Consider the following 16,425-nt stretch of genomic DNA (forward strand, 5'->3'; position numbering starts at 1 on the left):
ACACATAAACTCAAGGTGCCCCGCTGAGAGCAGTTCATATTACGCCGAATAAATCTGCTCTTTGGCCAGCAGTGCACTCCTGCCCAGATACAAGGTCTGTTTTTCATTTTGGAGAGAGTCCTAACAAAGACATGTCACGTTAGGAACTGCAGAACGGACTGTCCGACATCCAGCTGAAGGCCGACCTGCGGAGACTGGACTCGTTGTCCTGTGGGTATGAACCTCTTATGCCTGTTTAAAACCCACTGAAAGCGGAGTGAGACAGCTATGTTACTGTATTACGGGAGCCTGTTTTGTTTAAGCAATGACATGTTGAATGTGCTCATGAGTAGCTGGTGTAATGGATGTTATCACTACAGTACAGAAACAGTCCTGATGGAGCAGGTGGTGTTGTGTACCAAAAATCACGATACATTGGGTAGAAATCACACATTTTGCAAAGAAAATGTTTTACAGTTGAATGGATCAAGAGTCCAGATGGACGTAGTTCACAATTTAAGATAAATAATTAAACCCAAAGTGGCTGGACGCTGCAGTACCTCGTGTCTATCTAGCTAGACAGTAAAGTGCCTTAAAGGAACAGATCCATGTGGTGGGAAATCTGCTTATTCCCTTTTCTCGCCAAGAGATGAGAAGATTGATACTGTTCTCATGTCTGTGTGGTAAATATGAAGCTCCAGTCAGTCTGTTCCTAGCCTTTGTGCTAAGCTAATCACTAAGCGTGTGTATATATAGACATATATATACACGGTAACACTCAACTGTGGATGGTTTTCATCAGAATTAGATTCAACTTGAAGAAGTGCATAATTCCAAGGTCATTTTGTGATGTTGTCTGAAAGTTAGAAGGCATCTGCAAACACAGCTTGCAACCCAGCGGAGCTCATTTTGAAAGCAATCATGTACCTTTGTCTCACTGAGTCTGATTGATTACCTCTTGGGTCACTTCACTGTGTTGAGAGTCCGGTGGGGGTCAGACAGGAGGGGTCAGTGTTAGAGGTCAGGGGTCAAATCAAAGCAGAACATCATTGACACCATGTGCTGACACATATGAGTTCTGCTCCAACAGTCTGACATGGCGTCCTTTCCCCTCGCCTCCACATTTTCTGATTGTGGATTTCGGTATCGCAGGAGGCAGAGGAATAAGGAGTTCAAATTGGGAAAGAGAGGAAAGGAGGCCATTTGGAAGCTTTTGGGATGCAGTCCTCTCACAGATGGACTTGCAGGGCTGAGAGAGGCTAACGCATATGTTAAAAATGGCAGCCCCCCAGCATAAAGGGACGAGTCAGGATTAGAGCCATACCACAACAAATGAAGACACACACACACAAACATTAACACAGGGAAAGAGAGGACAGCCACATGGAAACTCAGTGTTATTTATTTTATTTTAAAATAATCTTACTTTTCTCATTTAGTTCTTTTGAGTGTAATTTTGTTGCCATGCCTTAAAAGTTCGCTACTATCCACTTCTAAACATCTCAGGACCTCACAGCAGAAGTCCTCCACTGAGGCCTACATCTTCGACTTTAAATAAAACTCTTTAATAATAATAATATTAATTTTATTTCTGTAATGTTATCTCATTTACAAAAAGGAAAATATTTGTGGAGAATTAAAAAAAACAAAAAAACAAAAAAACAAAGAGACCGTGGCTCAAAGCATTAAAAATCATACATTTGATATGTTTTTTTTTTCCCCCTGTCAGCAGAGGATCATAACGGCTGGTTAAATGAAAAAAAAAAAAAGAGCCTAGATTTTCATACATTTCATTAAACATTTAATGAAACTGCTTGAGCTGTTGTTCTTATACATACAATTTAATACACGATGACTTTATCTTTGAATTACCTCAGTGATTCACCTGGAAATCCAAATGTAGGCTGAGCTACGGGTTAAATGATAATCCTCTCACTGCCTACACGGACGCTCTTTCTACACGCCCTGCGGTTAAACACAGCTCCACTGTAATCTGCGACTCTGTAGTGTTTCAGATGAGAGCGACAAATACCCAGTGTTAGTCTAATATCAGGGAGAGAAAAGATTTCCTGCGGGTGGCAGTGCAGACTCCGGCTCGTTCCAGCCAAACGATGGAAATAATCCAACGTCTGTAGTCATTCTTTTGCTTGAAGAAATGCTATTAACCTTTGGCACAAAGTTAATTGCTTTTTTCAGCGGTGGCCTGAACTCTGCATCTGAATTTTTCGGTGAGTTCACGGGGTCACGGGAGAAGGTATGCATTTGCTTCAGTTTGATTAGCCTGCTTAAATCTGATTTTCAACCTCCAGTGTTGGCACTCGTTATTGTTATAACAGTTCATTTAACGTCTTTTCCATGCTCAGGCCTCTAAATTGAAGCTCTGATTTTATGGTAGAATGACCATCGGCCTTATATCTACTATGTTGGTATAATGGATGTTTAAGCTATCCCATATTTTGGGATAATAGGTTCCTTTTTTTAGCTGAACTTTTCCCAGAATAACTCGAGTCCCAGCAGCCTTTTTAAGTATTAATAAAATGATAGCTACAAGCTACTGTAAGATCCTACAGGAGTAAAATGGCACAAAGCCTCATGAATAAGTGGAATAATTATTTAATCATTAAAGTGAAGCACTTAGTTTCCTGTGTGACTGTTGTCTTTGCTGACCTTTAATATTTCAGATGTAATTTTGCATAAAAAGCCTTGTAGGTGCAGATTAAAACGTGCTATGTTTAGTGTGGATGCTAAGCTCTTGAACAGTAATCATGATGTTTTCCTGAATAGCAAATGGAATAACTTCATTTGAAATGGAGGATATCATGAATAAACATCATGAAATCAGTAACTGACCTCTCTCTCTCTCTTTTTTTTTTAAACAGAGAGCTGATCACCTCCTCGACAACATTCCCGGAGAAAGACATTTCTGTTTAGTAGGGTTTTGTTCAACATGCATTTGGGGGACTGGGACTATGTGCATGCATGTCACACATGTACCTTTGGCATGTACCTTCTATCTGAGCAGATAGAAAACACATTTCTTACATTTCCTGTTTGGCTTCATGTTGCCGTGGAACAAACTGTTCTGCATAGAAAGTTCATTCCCCGCTCAGCAGCGTCTTTGAAGTCTCATTTGAGCAAACATCAAGGGGTGCACAGTTTTCTTGGCGGGTTGAGGGATGTGTTGGACAACCGAATTAGAGGTGGATTGGAGGAGTCTGCATGTTGCCTACAGGAAACTGTTCTCGTCATGGCAGTGTGGAAGGAGGGGGATGGACCAAGCAGGACAATAAACAGGGAGGAGTTTAAGTTAAAAGGTAGTGAGAGGAGGGGAGTACATGTCAAAAATAAGAAAAGGCATTCAGGACAAGGAGACATTTACACGCACAAAGTGCACATCAACTGTTGTTATTTACAAGTACAGCAGTCCTTCAAGTTTCCAGTTGAGTGAAAACAAAAAGTCAAAATGTAAAGAACAATTAAAAGATCCAATAACACAGCTGTTTTTGGAGGGCCGATACAACAGAACATATCCACATGATGCTGTGTCACACTGTCCACTCTATTTACAGGACTGTACATACATACAGGTGCAATTTGCTCGTTAAGGTTTACACTTCAGCGAAGCAAGAGACGCCTCCGGCTTCTGACATGGCCTCTGACCATGGACGACGCACGCATGCACACGCTCTCGCACTCCCACACGCAAGTATGCGTGCATGTGAGACTGCACAGGCACACACATTATCTGTACACGCTGAGATCAAACGCACACCCATCCTCTCACACACGTGCTTCAACACAATGCTGTCTTCTGATAACTGCCACAAAGGCTCTCCAGGTGGTTCGCTCGGACATATGTGCTTTTACCAGTCTGCATCTTCCTCTATGTAATAATCAGGCGTTGAAGTACCATCAAACAAACCAGGGTCGAGGGATTTGCGCTGCTTTCCCCGGGCGAAGACACGCGACAGAGAACCCAGCCCCATCTTCTCTTTCTTCTTCTTACGCTTCGCCTCCTCCAGATCTTCTAGGGACTGGGGGAAGAAAGAGAAAGGGAGAGCAGAGGGAAGGAGGAGATGATGAGACGGGCGAAGGAACAGAGAGACGCAAGAGCAGGAAGTCAGTGAAGGGGTGCACAGTGGGCGATTAAGACCAGTGCAGATAAAGATCACAACACAGAGGGGAAGTGACACTTGACATGCTGCCAGACATGCGCTTATTCAACAACCACAACTAGGATTCACAGAAACTCAAGTCACGGCTGCAGAGCGAGTGCACGACAGGCTGCGTGGGGCAAACATGAATTCAGCCAGAACGGTGGCGGAGGGAAAACAGCAGCGGCCAGGGAGCAGGACAGTCGGCAGGTACAACAAAGGAGGTGATTACTTGGCAGGGTGCAGTGGCGGGCAGCTCTTACATTGCAGAGGGAGTGAGTCCGATGACGCGGCGAGTTGATGTCGCTGGGTGTGGATGACCGGTCTCCCTCCAGCGCCGAGGCGTCGGAGATGATGGAGGGCTGACGCGAGTGGCACGGGCTCACCCGCACGGCAGCCACTAAAACGGGACGAGAGGGAAAAGAGAAAAGGCTTGTTTTCTTTTGGGTGTGTGTGTGTGTGTGTGTGTGTGTGTGTGCTCAGGCACCCAGAGTAGCGAACAGGGACAATCTGATTCCTCTCAACAATGCCACAACACCCTTAAATAAAAATGCCTTTCAAAAGCCTGAAATTATTTGCAATCATCTGCAGTTGCTAAGCAACAGTGAAAACAGCTTCACAGAGGTTGGGCGCATTTGTGTGTGTGTGTGTGTGTGTGTGTGTGTGTGTGTGTGTGTGTACCAGTGAGACTGATACATACAGTACAACCCATTGCATAGCGATTTGGGGGTTTGTGACTGTTCACACGCTTTGGCAGTTTTTTGTCTTTGTGTGCTTCTTTTTCCTGACGTCCCCAATCAGTGAGCAGCTCCTCTGAACCCGAGGCTGCCCTCAAACAGCTCGAGGAGGATTGAGATGAACTCCTCCTGTGGTAGAAATGAGGCGTGTAGAACTTTTAAGGCTGGGAGGGGCCAGTAATCCAGCTTCTCTTCTTAGGTTTACAAGTTCGGTCTGATGTTTAGACTTGATGTCTTCTGCTTTTGGAAGTTTTGGATGAATCTCTGTCAAAAACATCCCCGTTTTACATCAGGATGAGCCACGATTGGCGAGCTGCACTGCTGCAGTGCAACAGAGGGGGGAAAACAGTGCTATTTTCCAGCCACAAGGAGTCAAAGTGGCTGAGCTTTGGGAAAGCTGTGTGCTCATTGTGTTTTGAATTTTAAATGGGAGTCAATGACAGCTTGTGCTCTGGACTGCAGTCTGCGATGCCTTTCACCTGCAAATGCCTGTCGGGCCAGCCATGGTTCACATGAGCATAAGAGACTGTTGTCTGTGGTGTATGTCTGTACAAGGGAATTCAATCTTGAACCGACAGGAGCAGATGTTGTGAGGGGCCTGAAAGGTAGAAACAGGACCCCCCCAAAAAAGGGCTGACTCCCTCAGAACCTGGGTCACATTACTGCAACATGACAAACAAAGTAATTTTGTGTAAAAAGGCATTTAACCACACAGAAACGGTACTTAACACCCGGCTGATCCTCAGCCACCACTCTCTCATGAAGAGGAAACATTTCTGAGCGGCAAAGACAAACAGGAGCCGTGAAGCCAAAAAAAACATGTCCACTGTAACGGCTACATAAAGCGCATGAAATGTCACGACCGGAGCATCATCAGTGGCCAACGACGTGGTCATACTGAGCAGATGGCGGGAGTGAATGTGTGTGAAGCGGGTTCACATGAGCATGCAGAGGGTCAACGATGGTCAAACCACCTGCTGCGAGTCAGCTCCTGCACGGGATGAAGGTGTTCATGTCGGCCTACCTTGTCTGTCCGTGGGATGGCCCGTGTGGACATGGAGGGTCTGCTGACTCTGTCTGATGGCAGCAGTCAGGGGAAGGTCAGCCTGCATCACCCACTCCTGGTTGTTGCCGTTGACAACCGTTTCCGTGGGCATGGCCAGAGAGTGACGCTTGGGCACATCCTTGGTCAGGGTGGCGAGTGACTGTTTGGCCTTGAGAAGGTAGACAGGCAGATTTCAGGGAGTCAGAATGATACCAACAATCACTTTCCTGCACTTTCTGGGTTGTTTTTGACTGAGCTGGTGTTCGTGTTGTTTTTATTTGTGCGTATGTCACATGTGTGCATGCTGAGCTGTGTACCCACAATCCTCTGACAAGTCTCTGAGTGCATGTGGACATGTGAGTTCTGTCCCCTGGGCTCCTCGTGGTTGCTGTCTCATGAAAAATGCAGCTGTATTCATGTTGGTCTTTTGTTGTGTGAAATCTCTTGGTGCTGCTCCTGAGAGCGCCCGGGGGGGGGGGTAAAAAAAGGAGGACAGAATATCTGGAGGAGGTGTCTGCTGTTTGCTTCCTCTCTACGGTGGAAGTTAGGGGTTGCTGGGGTGTAGAAATGGAGATAATGAAGCTTTTCCATAAGTTTAATGAGTTACATTTACTCTGTAGAGCCTCATCACGAAGCACAACTCCCCACATTGTAGTGGGAGCAGACATGAGCTGCTGGAGCCTTGGGAAATGTGCATATTTTGTGTCTGTCAGACGCTTTTCTTTTTTCCCTTTGTGTGAATGTTTTTGATTAGCCTTGACATGTCGGCGTTTTACAAATGCTTGAAATCTTGTTATTGTGCAAACCTTCTCATCATGCCAAGCGACGGCAGGCTGCAAATCAACACAATCAGCCTCGCTGCAATCATCTCTACCTGCCAGCGGTCAAACGATTATCAATCATGGTCTTTGACATGCAAAACACAATACAATCACACACCTTTGCAGTAATCATTAGCTGACAGAATATTGATGTATTTTTCCCCAAGCATTTCTGCGCTCAATCAGACCTAAAACACATTCAGATCAATCACAGCGGGAATCCGTGGGATCACTGATGTTAGGATCACTGGGATCAGTCAGGGTCGGCTGAGGGTTAGTCAGAAACGTGCAGCTGAGGAGGGGCTTTCCAAAACGACAACGACGTCACAAGTAGGAGACACTTCCAGGGAGCGGGAGGGTCAAGAGAGGTCAGTATTTCAAGCTGGGGGCCCATCTTACCGCCATGACCCTAGGAGAGTAGTCCCTGTCCGCAACCCGCTCAAACACCCGGAACTCCATTCTCTGATTGACAGAGTTACTCATCTGGGGGGTTGGAGACATGAGGGATGGCTATATTGTACAATCAGAGGATTTCTGCGTATATGCATTATACACACAGTGACAGACAGCGTGATGAAACATGAATGTACAGCTATTGTTTGTCCAAAATATCTTCTTTTCCCTGTGATGCAGATGTGTCTGAGCCGTGATAACCTTCTCTATTTCTGGCTTTTTTTTTTTTTTTTTTTTTGTACGTTTGACCGTCTCACCATGGCCAGCTCAGCCTCCAGCTCCTTGATGCGGTTCTCCTTGAGGTCCAGCTGTGAGCGCAGCATCCCCGTGTGCTCCGTGGCTTCCTTGGTCTGCCGCCGCAGGTCCCACTTCTCTCTCTCCAGCAGGTCCTTCTCTTTGGCCAGCGCCTTCACCGCATCCTCGCTCTCCTAGTAGACACAGAGATCCTGATGGCTTGGCTCACATATCAAGCATGCATTTGAAGAATAAACCGAGTGAGTCAAAACTGCTAAACAACAGCATTGAACCCGATTTCAAATCAGACACGGTCAGAGTTTAATTTGCTCATTACTGAGATGATGTTAAGGCTGGAATGGCGCCTTTTCTTGGCTCACGGTGTTAAACCTGCCTTATATGTAACATCACAGATACTATGACAAGTTCTTCTCCAGTCGTTGCTTGGAAATGAAAACATATACCTGAACATCTCATTTTAACACCAAGGAAACGTCTCACTGGTAGAGAGGAAACATTTTCACACTCATTAAAGGTATGTGTGAAACATCACACATTTTGTCCTTATTTGGTCGTATTGTTGCTTGGACACATGCTATGTGCATCCAACCAACACAGGAGAGACTTTTTGTTATGGATCTCTTTCTGCACGTGCGCCTGTTTATGCCCGTGGCATGGGTGCCGTACTTTTCTGTGTTGCTCATAGTTGCGTATGAAGTCGCGGAGCTGCTCCTCCCGGCTCTCCAGCGTGGCATAAAGCTGCTGCATCTGGTTCACCAGGTCTGCTTTCTCAGCCTTCAGACGCTTGCGGTCCGACTTCATGGCTACAAGGAAAGATGAGAGAGAGAGAGATAGAGATAGAGAGAGAGAGAGAGGTTGTTAGTGAGCATCAGTCCTAATCACACTTGGCTGTGTTGTGAAGCGTCTGTGTGTGTGTGTGTGAATGCTGGCAACATTTCAACATTAATTGCAGAAATGCAATAAATTACTGTAAAGGGGTCACATGCTAACATGCTTTGAGGTGTTTCAAGTACAGTATTCTTTTTAAAGTCAATATGTGTTGTAGCAGTTTCTTCATAAAGCACAACTAAGCTATGAAGCACTTTGAGATATGAAGTGCTTAAGTAAAAACATGAAACACATCTGCTCCTGCTGGTATAATGTGGTGTGACTGCGTGTTGATAACGGGGTGAATCACACATGAACCCTCCTGTCAATCTCGTCTCTGCTGCTGGATTCGTTAGAGGCTGGGTCTCTCTGTTCATCTATCTCTCTGCCACACACTCTCTCTAATCCCCTGGCACCTCGCCCACGCATCATGATAAAGAATGTGGCTCAGTGTAGTTATTCACAGAAGCTCTAATTTTCTCAAAGACAACATATCCTTCTTCCTCTCCTCTGCATCTGCCTCTTCTCTCGCTTTCTCTTGATTTTCATGCAAGGCTGTTTTCCAGACATCTGCTTGCTTGGAGCCGAACACCCCTCCAGCTATCGTCCCCAACTGACAATATATACTTTATTTACATTCTCTGTATTCCTGCTGTGTTCGTCCACCGTTGTCTCCTTCGCTTTGACACCCGTCCTTACAGCACTGCAGCTCTGACTGTTTGATATTTCGTAACATCACACGCTTCTCGTTTTGCCTCTTGATGCTTGTTATCATGTGTTCACCTTTCTCTTTCTTCCCTCTTTTTTTTCCCCCCTCCGAGCCAGCTGTATGTCATTAATTAACTTATATCACAGCCTAGTTAATTGCTTGACATTCACAAGTTGCGTCTGGGGAGCATGCTCAGGCAAGTGGAATGGAAGTGCAGTTTTACAAGGACAGATTCACCCTCTCGTTTCCTCCACTCCATTCTTCTCCTGTCACCCTTTCATATGACTCTCTTTCACCCGTTCTTCGGCAGTGGAGCCCCCAAGCGAAAAGGGACACTCAAGCCAAACTAGGCGGCGAAAGGATAGACAAGAAATATCCCTCACTGGCCAAGAGGAACAGGAAACCTCCCAGCACCTGCCTCAGGAAGCGTAATCAAAGCCGTCTTTGAGACGAGCCAAAAATGCTGCCGCTGCCTCACATCCTGCACCTGTGACCGTTTGGCAACGTTAACCCTCCTGGTGTCGGGTACAAGAAAGCACTCACTGTGACTCTGTAAAAGGATCTATTCACACTCACAAATCATGTTAGCACTGTTACTTTCCATGTTGTATGAAGACTTTTAATGAACAAAGATGGTCCTGGGGCTCATTGCTGGTTTTCTTACATTAAACAATGCAGGAGAGACGGGGAAGCACCAGCATGTCTCCGTCTGCTGACAGCCATATATCTGACTGATTTATTCTGTGGCTCAGTCCAAGCCTCCAAGAGTTATTACCAGATAAAACAAGAGGGGACCACCTGGGAACCACACAGAGCTGAAGGTAATGTGTGCTGAGCTGGAGGAGGAGGAAAACATAGAGAGGAAGCTACTGGGGAGGCTTCAATTTAATAGTCTTTTCATGGAGGAATGATATCTTATTTCTTGTCATGCACTGTATTAATATATTTTGTGTACTTTGAGTTGGTCTGCTCTTTCAATCTAGTTTTCATTTATGTCTAAAATGTGCATTAGCGTGCATGTGTGCCCGCATGCACTGATTCAAAAAGCTACTCCAGAAGAGCTGATCCAGACTCGGACCACTGTTCCGACTCCCCAGTGTTAAAAACACCTGCCTGCACCACGCTCTCCTGACACTTTCCCTTAAAATCTGCACAAGTGGTTTTTTAGCTCATCATGGAAAAGCTCTTCTGCCACCGAAGCCACTGTGCTTTAAAGGAGTTTACTGTGAGAATCTACTACTGTGTCGGGCTAAAAGCCTCTGTCTGCTGGGCTCCTCGGGTAACCCCTGCTGGCTGGAGGCACTCCTATTATAAAAGTAACTTTAATGGAATAGTTTGGCATTTTGGGAAATATTCACTTTCTCTCTGGGAGTAAGATGAGACGAATGAATGATACCACTGTCATGTCTGAATGAAAACTCTGAAGCTACAGCCAGCAGTGGGTTAGTTTAGCTTGGCATGAGAACTGGAAACACTTGAGTGTCCACTGATGGGAAGTTACTGCGGTCGTCCAAGAAATAATCCCGCACATAATCCAGATTTTGTTACCAGTCAGACTAGCTGTTTCCTCCTGCTTCCAGCCTTTATGCTAAGATGAAATAACTGACTGCTTGCTCCAGCTTCATGTTTAGCATACAAACCATCCAATTTTCTGTAAGTGAAAGTGAACAGGCGTGTTTCCCAAAATGTCAAACTATTCCTTTAAATAAACAGATATATAGACAAACATATAGGCTAAATAGACACACACACACACACACACACACACACACACACATATAGTGCACATACAGTAAATATATTCAAACAATAAGTGCATGTATGTTGGTCAGGATGGCAGAGGATATGCAACAAGGGAATATGACAAGCTGGTCTTTTTTAGTATTTGTCTGAATTAGTTATTTTTTAATTGCGTGCTATTTGCCGTTGCGCTTCCTCTCAGCCGCTGCAGCAGGGTTAGGGTATGTATGTGCAGCAGAGGAGGGGATGGTGCTGCAGGAGACATTTCGTGTCTGTTTTGATCCTTTTTTCCTGCTGTGAAAAAACGTCCCCACAGGAAACCCTTTTGTAAGTGACATGAATTCGAGCTGACCAGAGTCGCTGTTGTTTGTGAAGAAGCAAACTACAAGCTGCTAACAGCCACCTTTCAAGCCTGCAGGGGGTCACTGGATAGATTTTTAATGGATTATCACTTAAAAACACCATGTGAATATATGTCATACGAGTGTCAGATGTTATTCATGCTCAAAGACTTTCTGACTGACCCTTGGAAAAAAAAAAAAAAAAAATCAGCCTCAGCCATCTTGCTCACTGTTCCTGTCTATCAGTGTAGTAGCTTTTCACATCCCACTCACTGCTTTTCTCCATGTAAATAACAACCCTCATTATCTGGTGTGCCTCATCTATTACGGTACCAATATAACAAGATCCGAGCCATGACTTCAGCGAAATTACACGGATTTCTACATGCAGAAATAAATGAACAGAGTACGGCAGCACTGGAGGGGTCTTAATGTCTGGAGCATATGCAATTTTTCATGTTCAGTTTACCTGCCACAACAGACGTCAGCATCACAGAGACCCACTTATCAACACCCCCTCAGAAAATGATGTTCTTCACAGTAATGAATGAAACCACTCCACGCTGACACTACTCCATATAACTTGGGTCCTAAAGAGAAGGGACAGGCTTTTAGTCGGCTCTTAACATAATTATTTGGGGAGAGAACAAAAGAGACATCAGCTCATTGGAGGGAGTCCAGTGTTCACGGTTTGGGATTTTAAATCTGCCAGCTGAATAATGAAGTAGCAGCCTCAGAGCTGCACAGTGTGCTCACCTCCTCACTTCCTCAGGGAGAACAAACTCATGGGTTTTATGAGATTGATATCGGGGTGCTACAGCGCCAGACTTCTTTGAAGTCGTGGTGATATTCCAGCACAATAATTAAAAGTTAATTAATCTTTCATCATGAATCTACAAACCGAACCAATGACATTTGACCCATTTTATAGGTTTATGCACAACCTTATGAGCTAGCCATTAAAAATAGATCAAACATTGCTCACTAATAGGTGATCTGGAGGGTGTGTGTGTGTGTGTGTGTGTGTGTGTGTGTGTGTGTGTGTGGATGTGTTTTCGTGTAAATGAGTGTGTGTACAAGCTATTTAAACAGCAGAACTGACACATCGGGGAATCAGCGGGGAGAATCGTGCTTTGATCCCATAACTGCGCCTCATTACTCACCTCTCTGCCTTCACTGGATCCAAAACAAAATTAACCACCGTTATAAAAGGCTGAATCTGAGCTGTGAAACACGGCCGCAACAGGTGAGCGCAGGAGCAAGTCAGCTGCGATGTGTTCTGACACCACAATGCCGACTGAGGTACATCTGATCACCACTAGGGGCCGCTGTGACCCATGCACATGTCCTCACTGGGGAACAACACAATTTGAATAGATTGAGGCGCAAATTTGATAGCAAGACAGCCCTCATTACCTGTTGTGATGAAGCTGCTGCCAGAGTTTAGGAATCAATCACAAAAGATTTGCGAACGCACACCGGACCACGATGACTTCACTCATTTTAAAATTCAATTGGAGTCTAAAATGAAAAGCCTTATTTGTTTGAAAACGAAAGACATCGCTAAAACCGCTGCAAATGTTATTGGGTTAAATAGCCTGATGGGATTTGGCGGCAGTGTGCGTGTGTGTGTGTGTGTGTGTGTGTGTGTGTGTGTGTGTGTGTGCGTGTGTGTTGTGGTGATCAAGCACCTGGTGAAAGAAGCGGCCTTGTAGTCAAGGACAGAGCTGCTCTCTGAGTACAGTGTAGCGTGAAATGACACTAAACAGAGCAGGCAGACTGTGCTTTGATGATACATAGCTGTCTGCTGCTTTCATTTCAGCTCTGGATTGACTGGGAGTCCGTCGGTGATAGTAATTAGCCAAAGTGGAAATAGCTAATTATAAAAAGCAGAGAAGGCCAGCTATACTTTGAAAATTCATTAAACATAACTTTGTTGAGCAAGCGCAAAAAAAAAGAGGTGGATAAACCCATGAACACCTTTTGTAAACACAATCTGCATTAGCCAAATGCTTCTCACAGCAGCTTCACTTTGGGCTTTGGAGATTGTGAGGACAGTTTCAGTTCATCGCCATTTGTGTACTTTGAGGTAGGGGGGAAGAAATGAAGCAAACAGCAGCTCTTGGGTCGGATCGAGCGCCCACGGGCATCATAACAAAACCTGCAATTGTGTGAGGTTGGCAATTACCCACGATTACAATTATAGTGCTCACAGGCTAATGTCTGGCACACAGTGGGAGTGAGCTCAGGCCTTAACATGGAAACGGTGTGGGCATCAGACCAAACAAAGGCAGAGGGGCAGACACAGGAAGAGGCAGCGAGGGAGAGAAAAGTAGTGTTCATCTTTGTGTTCTCCATTTTGTATTCATAGGCACCAGAAAATCTGCATGCAATTTAGCCACAAACCGTCTGAACCGAAGGGAGGAGTGGCAACACAGTTTCTGTGAACCCTTCCCAAAGTAAACAGGTATTATCTCAAGTGACAGCGAGCAAAGGAGGGGATGATGCAGTTGGTTCACGCCACTTCATCAATCCAGGCTTTTGAGTTTTCATCCAAAGCAGAACAACAGGAAAATAAATATATATAAACAGAAAAAAGCTCAAAGCTACTCTGCTTCACAATAATCGTTGGTAGCACTTCAATAAAATCCCCCAGGGTGCTTCAGTTCTCCAAACATTGCTCTCATTCTTCGAGAAAAAACACCTTGCCAGAGCATCTGGCGGGATGTTCACAATATGCCAGCCTTGTGAAAACTGCGGGAAATCAAATAGAGTCGACATCTCGCCTCCAATCAATTGGCAGCATACAGGAATTGCTGTAGTTAATGAGGTATTCTCAAAATGGCTGGCCTATGTATGTTTTTTCAGAAGCCACTTTAAAAGCCTAAGAGCTATGACCACGTCCAACAACTAATGAGTCTTTTTTCGCTTTAAACCACAAAAAGTAATCAGGCAAAGAAAACTGAGGATCCTTAGGAATAAACATGAGCAGGTATCTGTTTCTTTAAGAGTGATCCAGTATAAACAAGACCTGGATTTGAGCCAGCGACCACAGCCAATGTCATCCTGTGAACAAGGCCACGAGTAAACAAATTTACCAACAATCCGACCCTGCATTCAATCCAAAAACAGTGGATTTTATTTTCCAAGTAATTAAAAACGTCGTGTACAAGCAAAACCAAAATCTGATCTGATGAAGGAAGGAATTTCCTCTTTCTCACGAGTAAACAAACGTGTGAACGAGCTCAGTTTGCTTCAGATGAAGCGCTCGTTGGATTGTTCAACAGCGTCTGAATCGCTCTTCTAAAGAGGATCAGAGGGGAGGCAACAATTTTTGTGACTTTCCCAAACAGACAACCCAACAACCACAACCACCTACATGAGCCTATGAGCAATTATCAGGGGTTAAACCTCTTTTTTTCACGATTGAGTCCTGCTTCGTTCACTTGCGCACAACTGTTGTGGCAGTCAACACTATGAATGCCTTTGAGGGAAGGCTGCACGATTCACTGCATCCCGCCTTTCGTTATGACAGAGGCATTTTATGCTGCCCTTGAGTGTGTGTGGCCATTTGAGACAGATATAAATCTGTGTTTCATGCACAGATGATGCGTTTTTATCCCAGAGACACGCTGAAAACTGTCGCAAACATCTTTGTATATCCCTCCCACAGTACACTTCAACAGCCCCCCACACTTAGTGTACAATGAAAATACAACTGCTAGTATTTGCTAATATTCCTCTGCTTCCTCACTTTCACCCAAAGTGTCGGTTTCCTCTCTACCTTTTTATTTTCTCCTCACTGTCCCTTATTCCGTTAACTCATCGATACCCACAAAATAAACGTGTCTTTTCTTGACTTTCCCTCCGCATGCTGTCTTCATCAATTTAAACCCACACGTTGCAATTATCACCAGCGCTGTCAGCGCCACGGCCAAGTATCTGCAGCACAGAACACGAGTGCATTCGGTGGAAGCAGCTGGAAAAGCAACACGAACAAGAAAATGAGGCAAAATGGGATGACAGATGTGTTTCCACTTTCTGCTTGGAAACAGCTGTAAATATTGCTGGGGACAAAGCCAGAATTCACTGGCTGCTACCCACAACATGCAAACACTACAGCTAATGCCGTTGCTGGCCTTTCATAGCTGTCTTAAAAAATAGTCTCCTCAGAGTCGAAGCAAGCCACAGCGTCGGTGTATGAAGATGGAGTGTGACAACCGTGGACTAACAAAAGAGCTGCGAACCAGCTACTGCTGTACAGGCCGGGCCATGTGGAAAATAACAATAAAAACTATAAATAATTCAGAAATCATGCTGCCTCCACTACTGACGGTGAATTTATTTTTTTTCTGAGGGTCACTCTCTGGTCATGGGCTGTGCTTGAACCTCGACTTCTGCTCACTTGCTTACATAAAATAGCTTTGACAGCCACAGGAACGTCTTCTCACTCAAGTTCACAGTCGCTCCAATTTGGCTCTGAATCCACTCCAACAGAACCAAACTCCCAATATGACAACCAATTTCCTGTAGTCCTCCCACATACCCCATCTTAATTGCAGACCAGATCCACCCTGCTTAACGTTTCAGGACCTTGTAAGCCAACCAAAATCCCTCTTTATAAAGCTTTCATTAGCTGCTGATTGCTGTCAGTGCCCGCTGGGCTTGGTAGGCTTTGGCCTTCATTAACAGGCCTGAGTCACACAAATGACTGTAGGAGCCTGCGTGCAGTCTGTTCAGACAGCCAAACATCCAGCCGAAGAGGAGATAAGTATTTATTTGATGTGTGCTCCATTGTGCTCTGCCCCAGTCCATTTTGTTTTTGTTCAATTCTTCCAAAAAGCGTAGGCTGCGAGTGTCAAGTGAAATGTCGCAGCAACAGAATCCCCTGACAGCATGTCATGCGTTTGTCTGATACCAAATGGCGGTTTTGTGCTCTACATCATTCCATGGGTGATAATTCTTTGAAAAGAACGATTCGCTGCCACGCTGATGACATCTCTGCTTGATGTCCTGCAATCCACCGAGCGCTGCCTCGCACAACTTGTTCATTACCCTGTGCAAAGACTCCATGAAGGCAGTATTTAAGTGTACTCCCAGTTTGCCTTCACTCATACATAAAACAGCGACAGAGCCCCAAACACTGCAGTTGTTGGTCATTAACACAGAGGAATCTGCACTATAGAAACTTTATAAGCTCTCAAATGGTAATTGTTGAGGGCCAAGGCACTCTGCAGCATGCTCTCTTTTGCTAATGAAATTTCTGTGGTAAGCTTAATGTACTTATAATTACATTTAACCTGTATTTAAACCTTAAAACAAAT

General features: G+C 44.8%; 1 protein-coding gene across 5 annotated transcripts in view; it reads right to left on the reverse strand.

Moving 5' to 3' along the window:
• Positions 1-16,425, reverse strand: part of LOC143326770 (kazrin-like) — a 153,595-nt gene that overhangs the window by 1,407 nt on the left and 135,763 nt on the right. Inside the window, exons 6-11 of one of the 5 annotated variants that reach the window (XM_076740631.1) lie at positions 8,111-8,247; positions 7,447-7,617; positions 7,136-7,219; positions 5,895-6,084; positions 4,397-4,533; positions 1,371-4,013 (exon numbers count right to left, since the gene is read on the reverse strand). In XM_076740631.1, coding sequence (XP_076596746.1) covers positions 3,843-4,013; positions 4,397-4,533; positions 5,895-6,084; positions 7,136-7,219; positions 7,447-7,617; positions 8,111-8,247 — 890 coding nt within the window. In that variant the 3' untranslated portion in view covers positions 1,371-3,842. Of the gene's footprint in view, positions 1-1,370; positions 4,014-4,396; positions 4,534-5,894; positions 6,085-7,135; positions 7,220-7,446; positions 7,618-8,110; positions 8,248-16,425 lie in introns of those variants that run through there. The other 4 variants (XR_013077707.1, XR_013077708.1, XM_076740633.1 and 1 more) reach the window with 4 other exon arrangements.

Source organism: Chaetodon auriga, chromosome 10 (genome assembly GCF_051107435.1).
Source record: "Chaetodon auriga isolate fChaAug3 chromosome 10, fChaAug3.hap1, whole genome shotgun sequence".
Classification (NCBI taxonomy): domain Eukaryota; kingdom Metazoa; phylum Chordata; class Actinopteri; order Chaetodontiformes; family Chaetodontidae; genus Chaetodon; species Chaetodon auriga.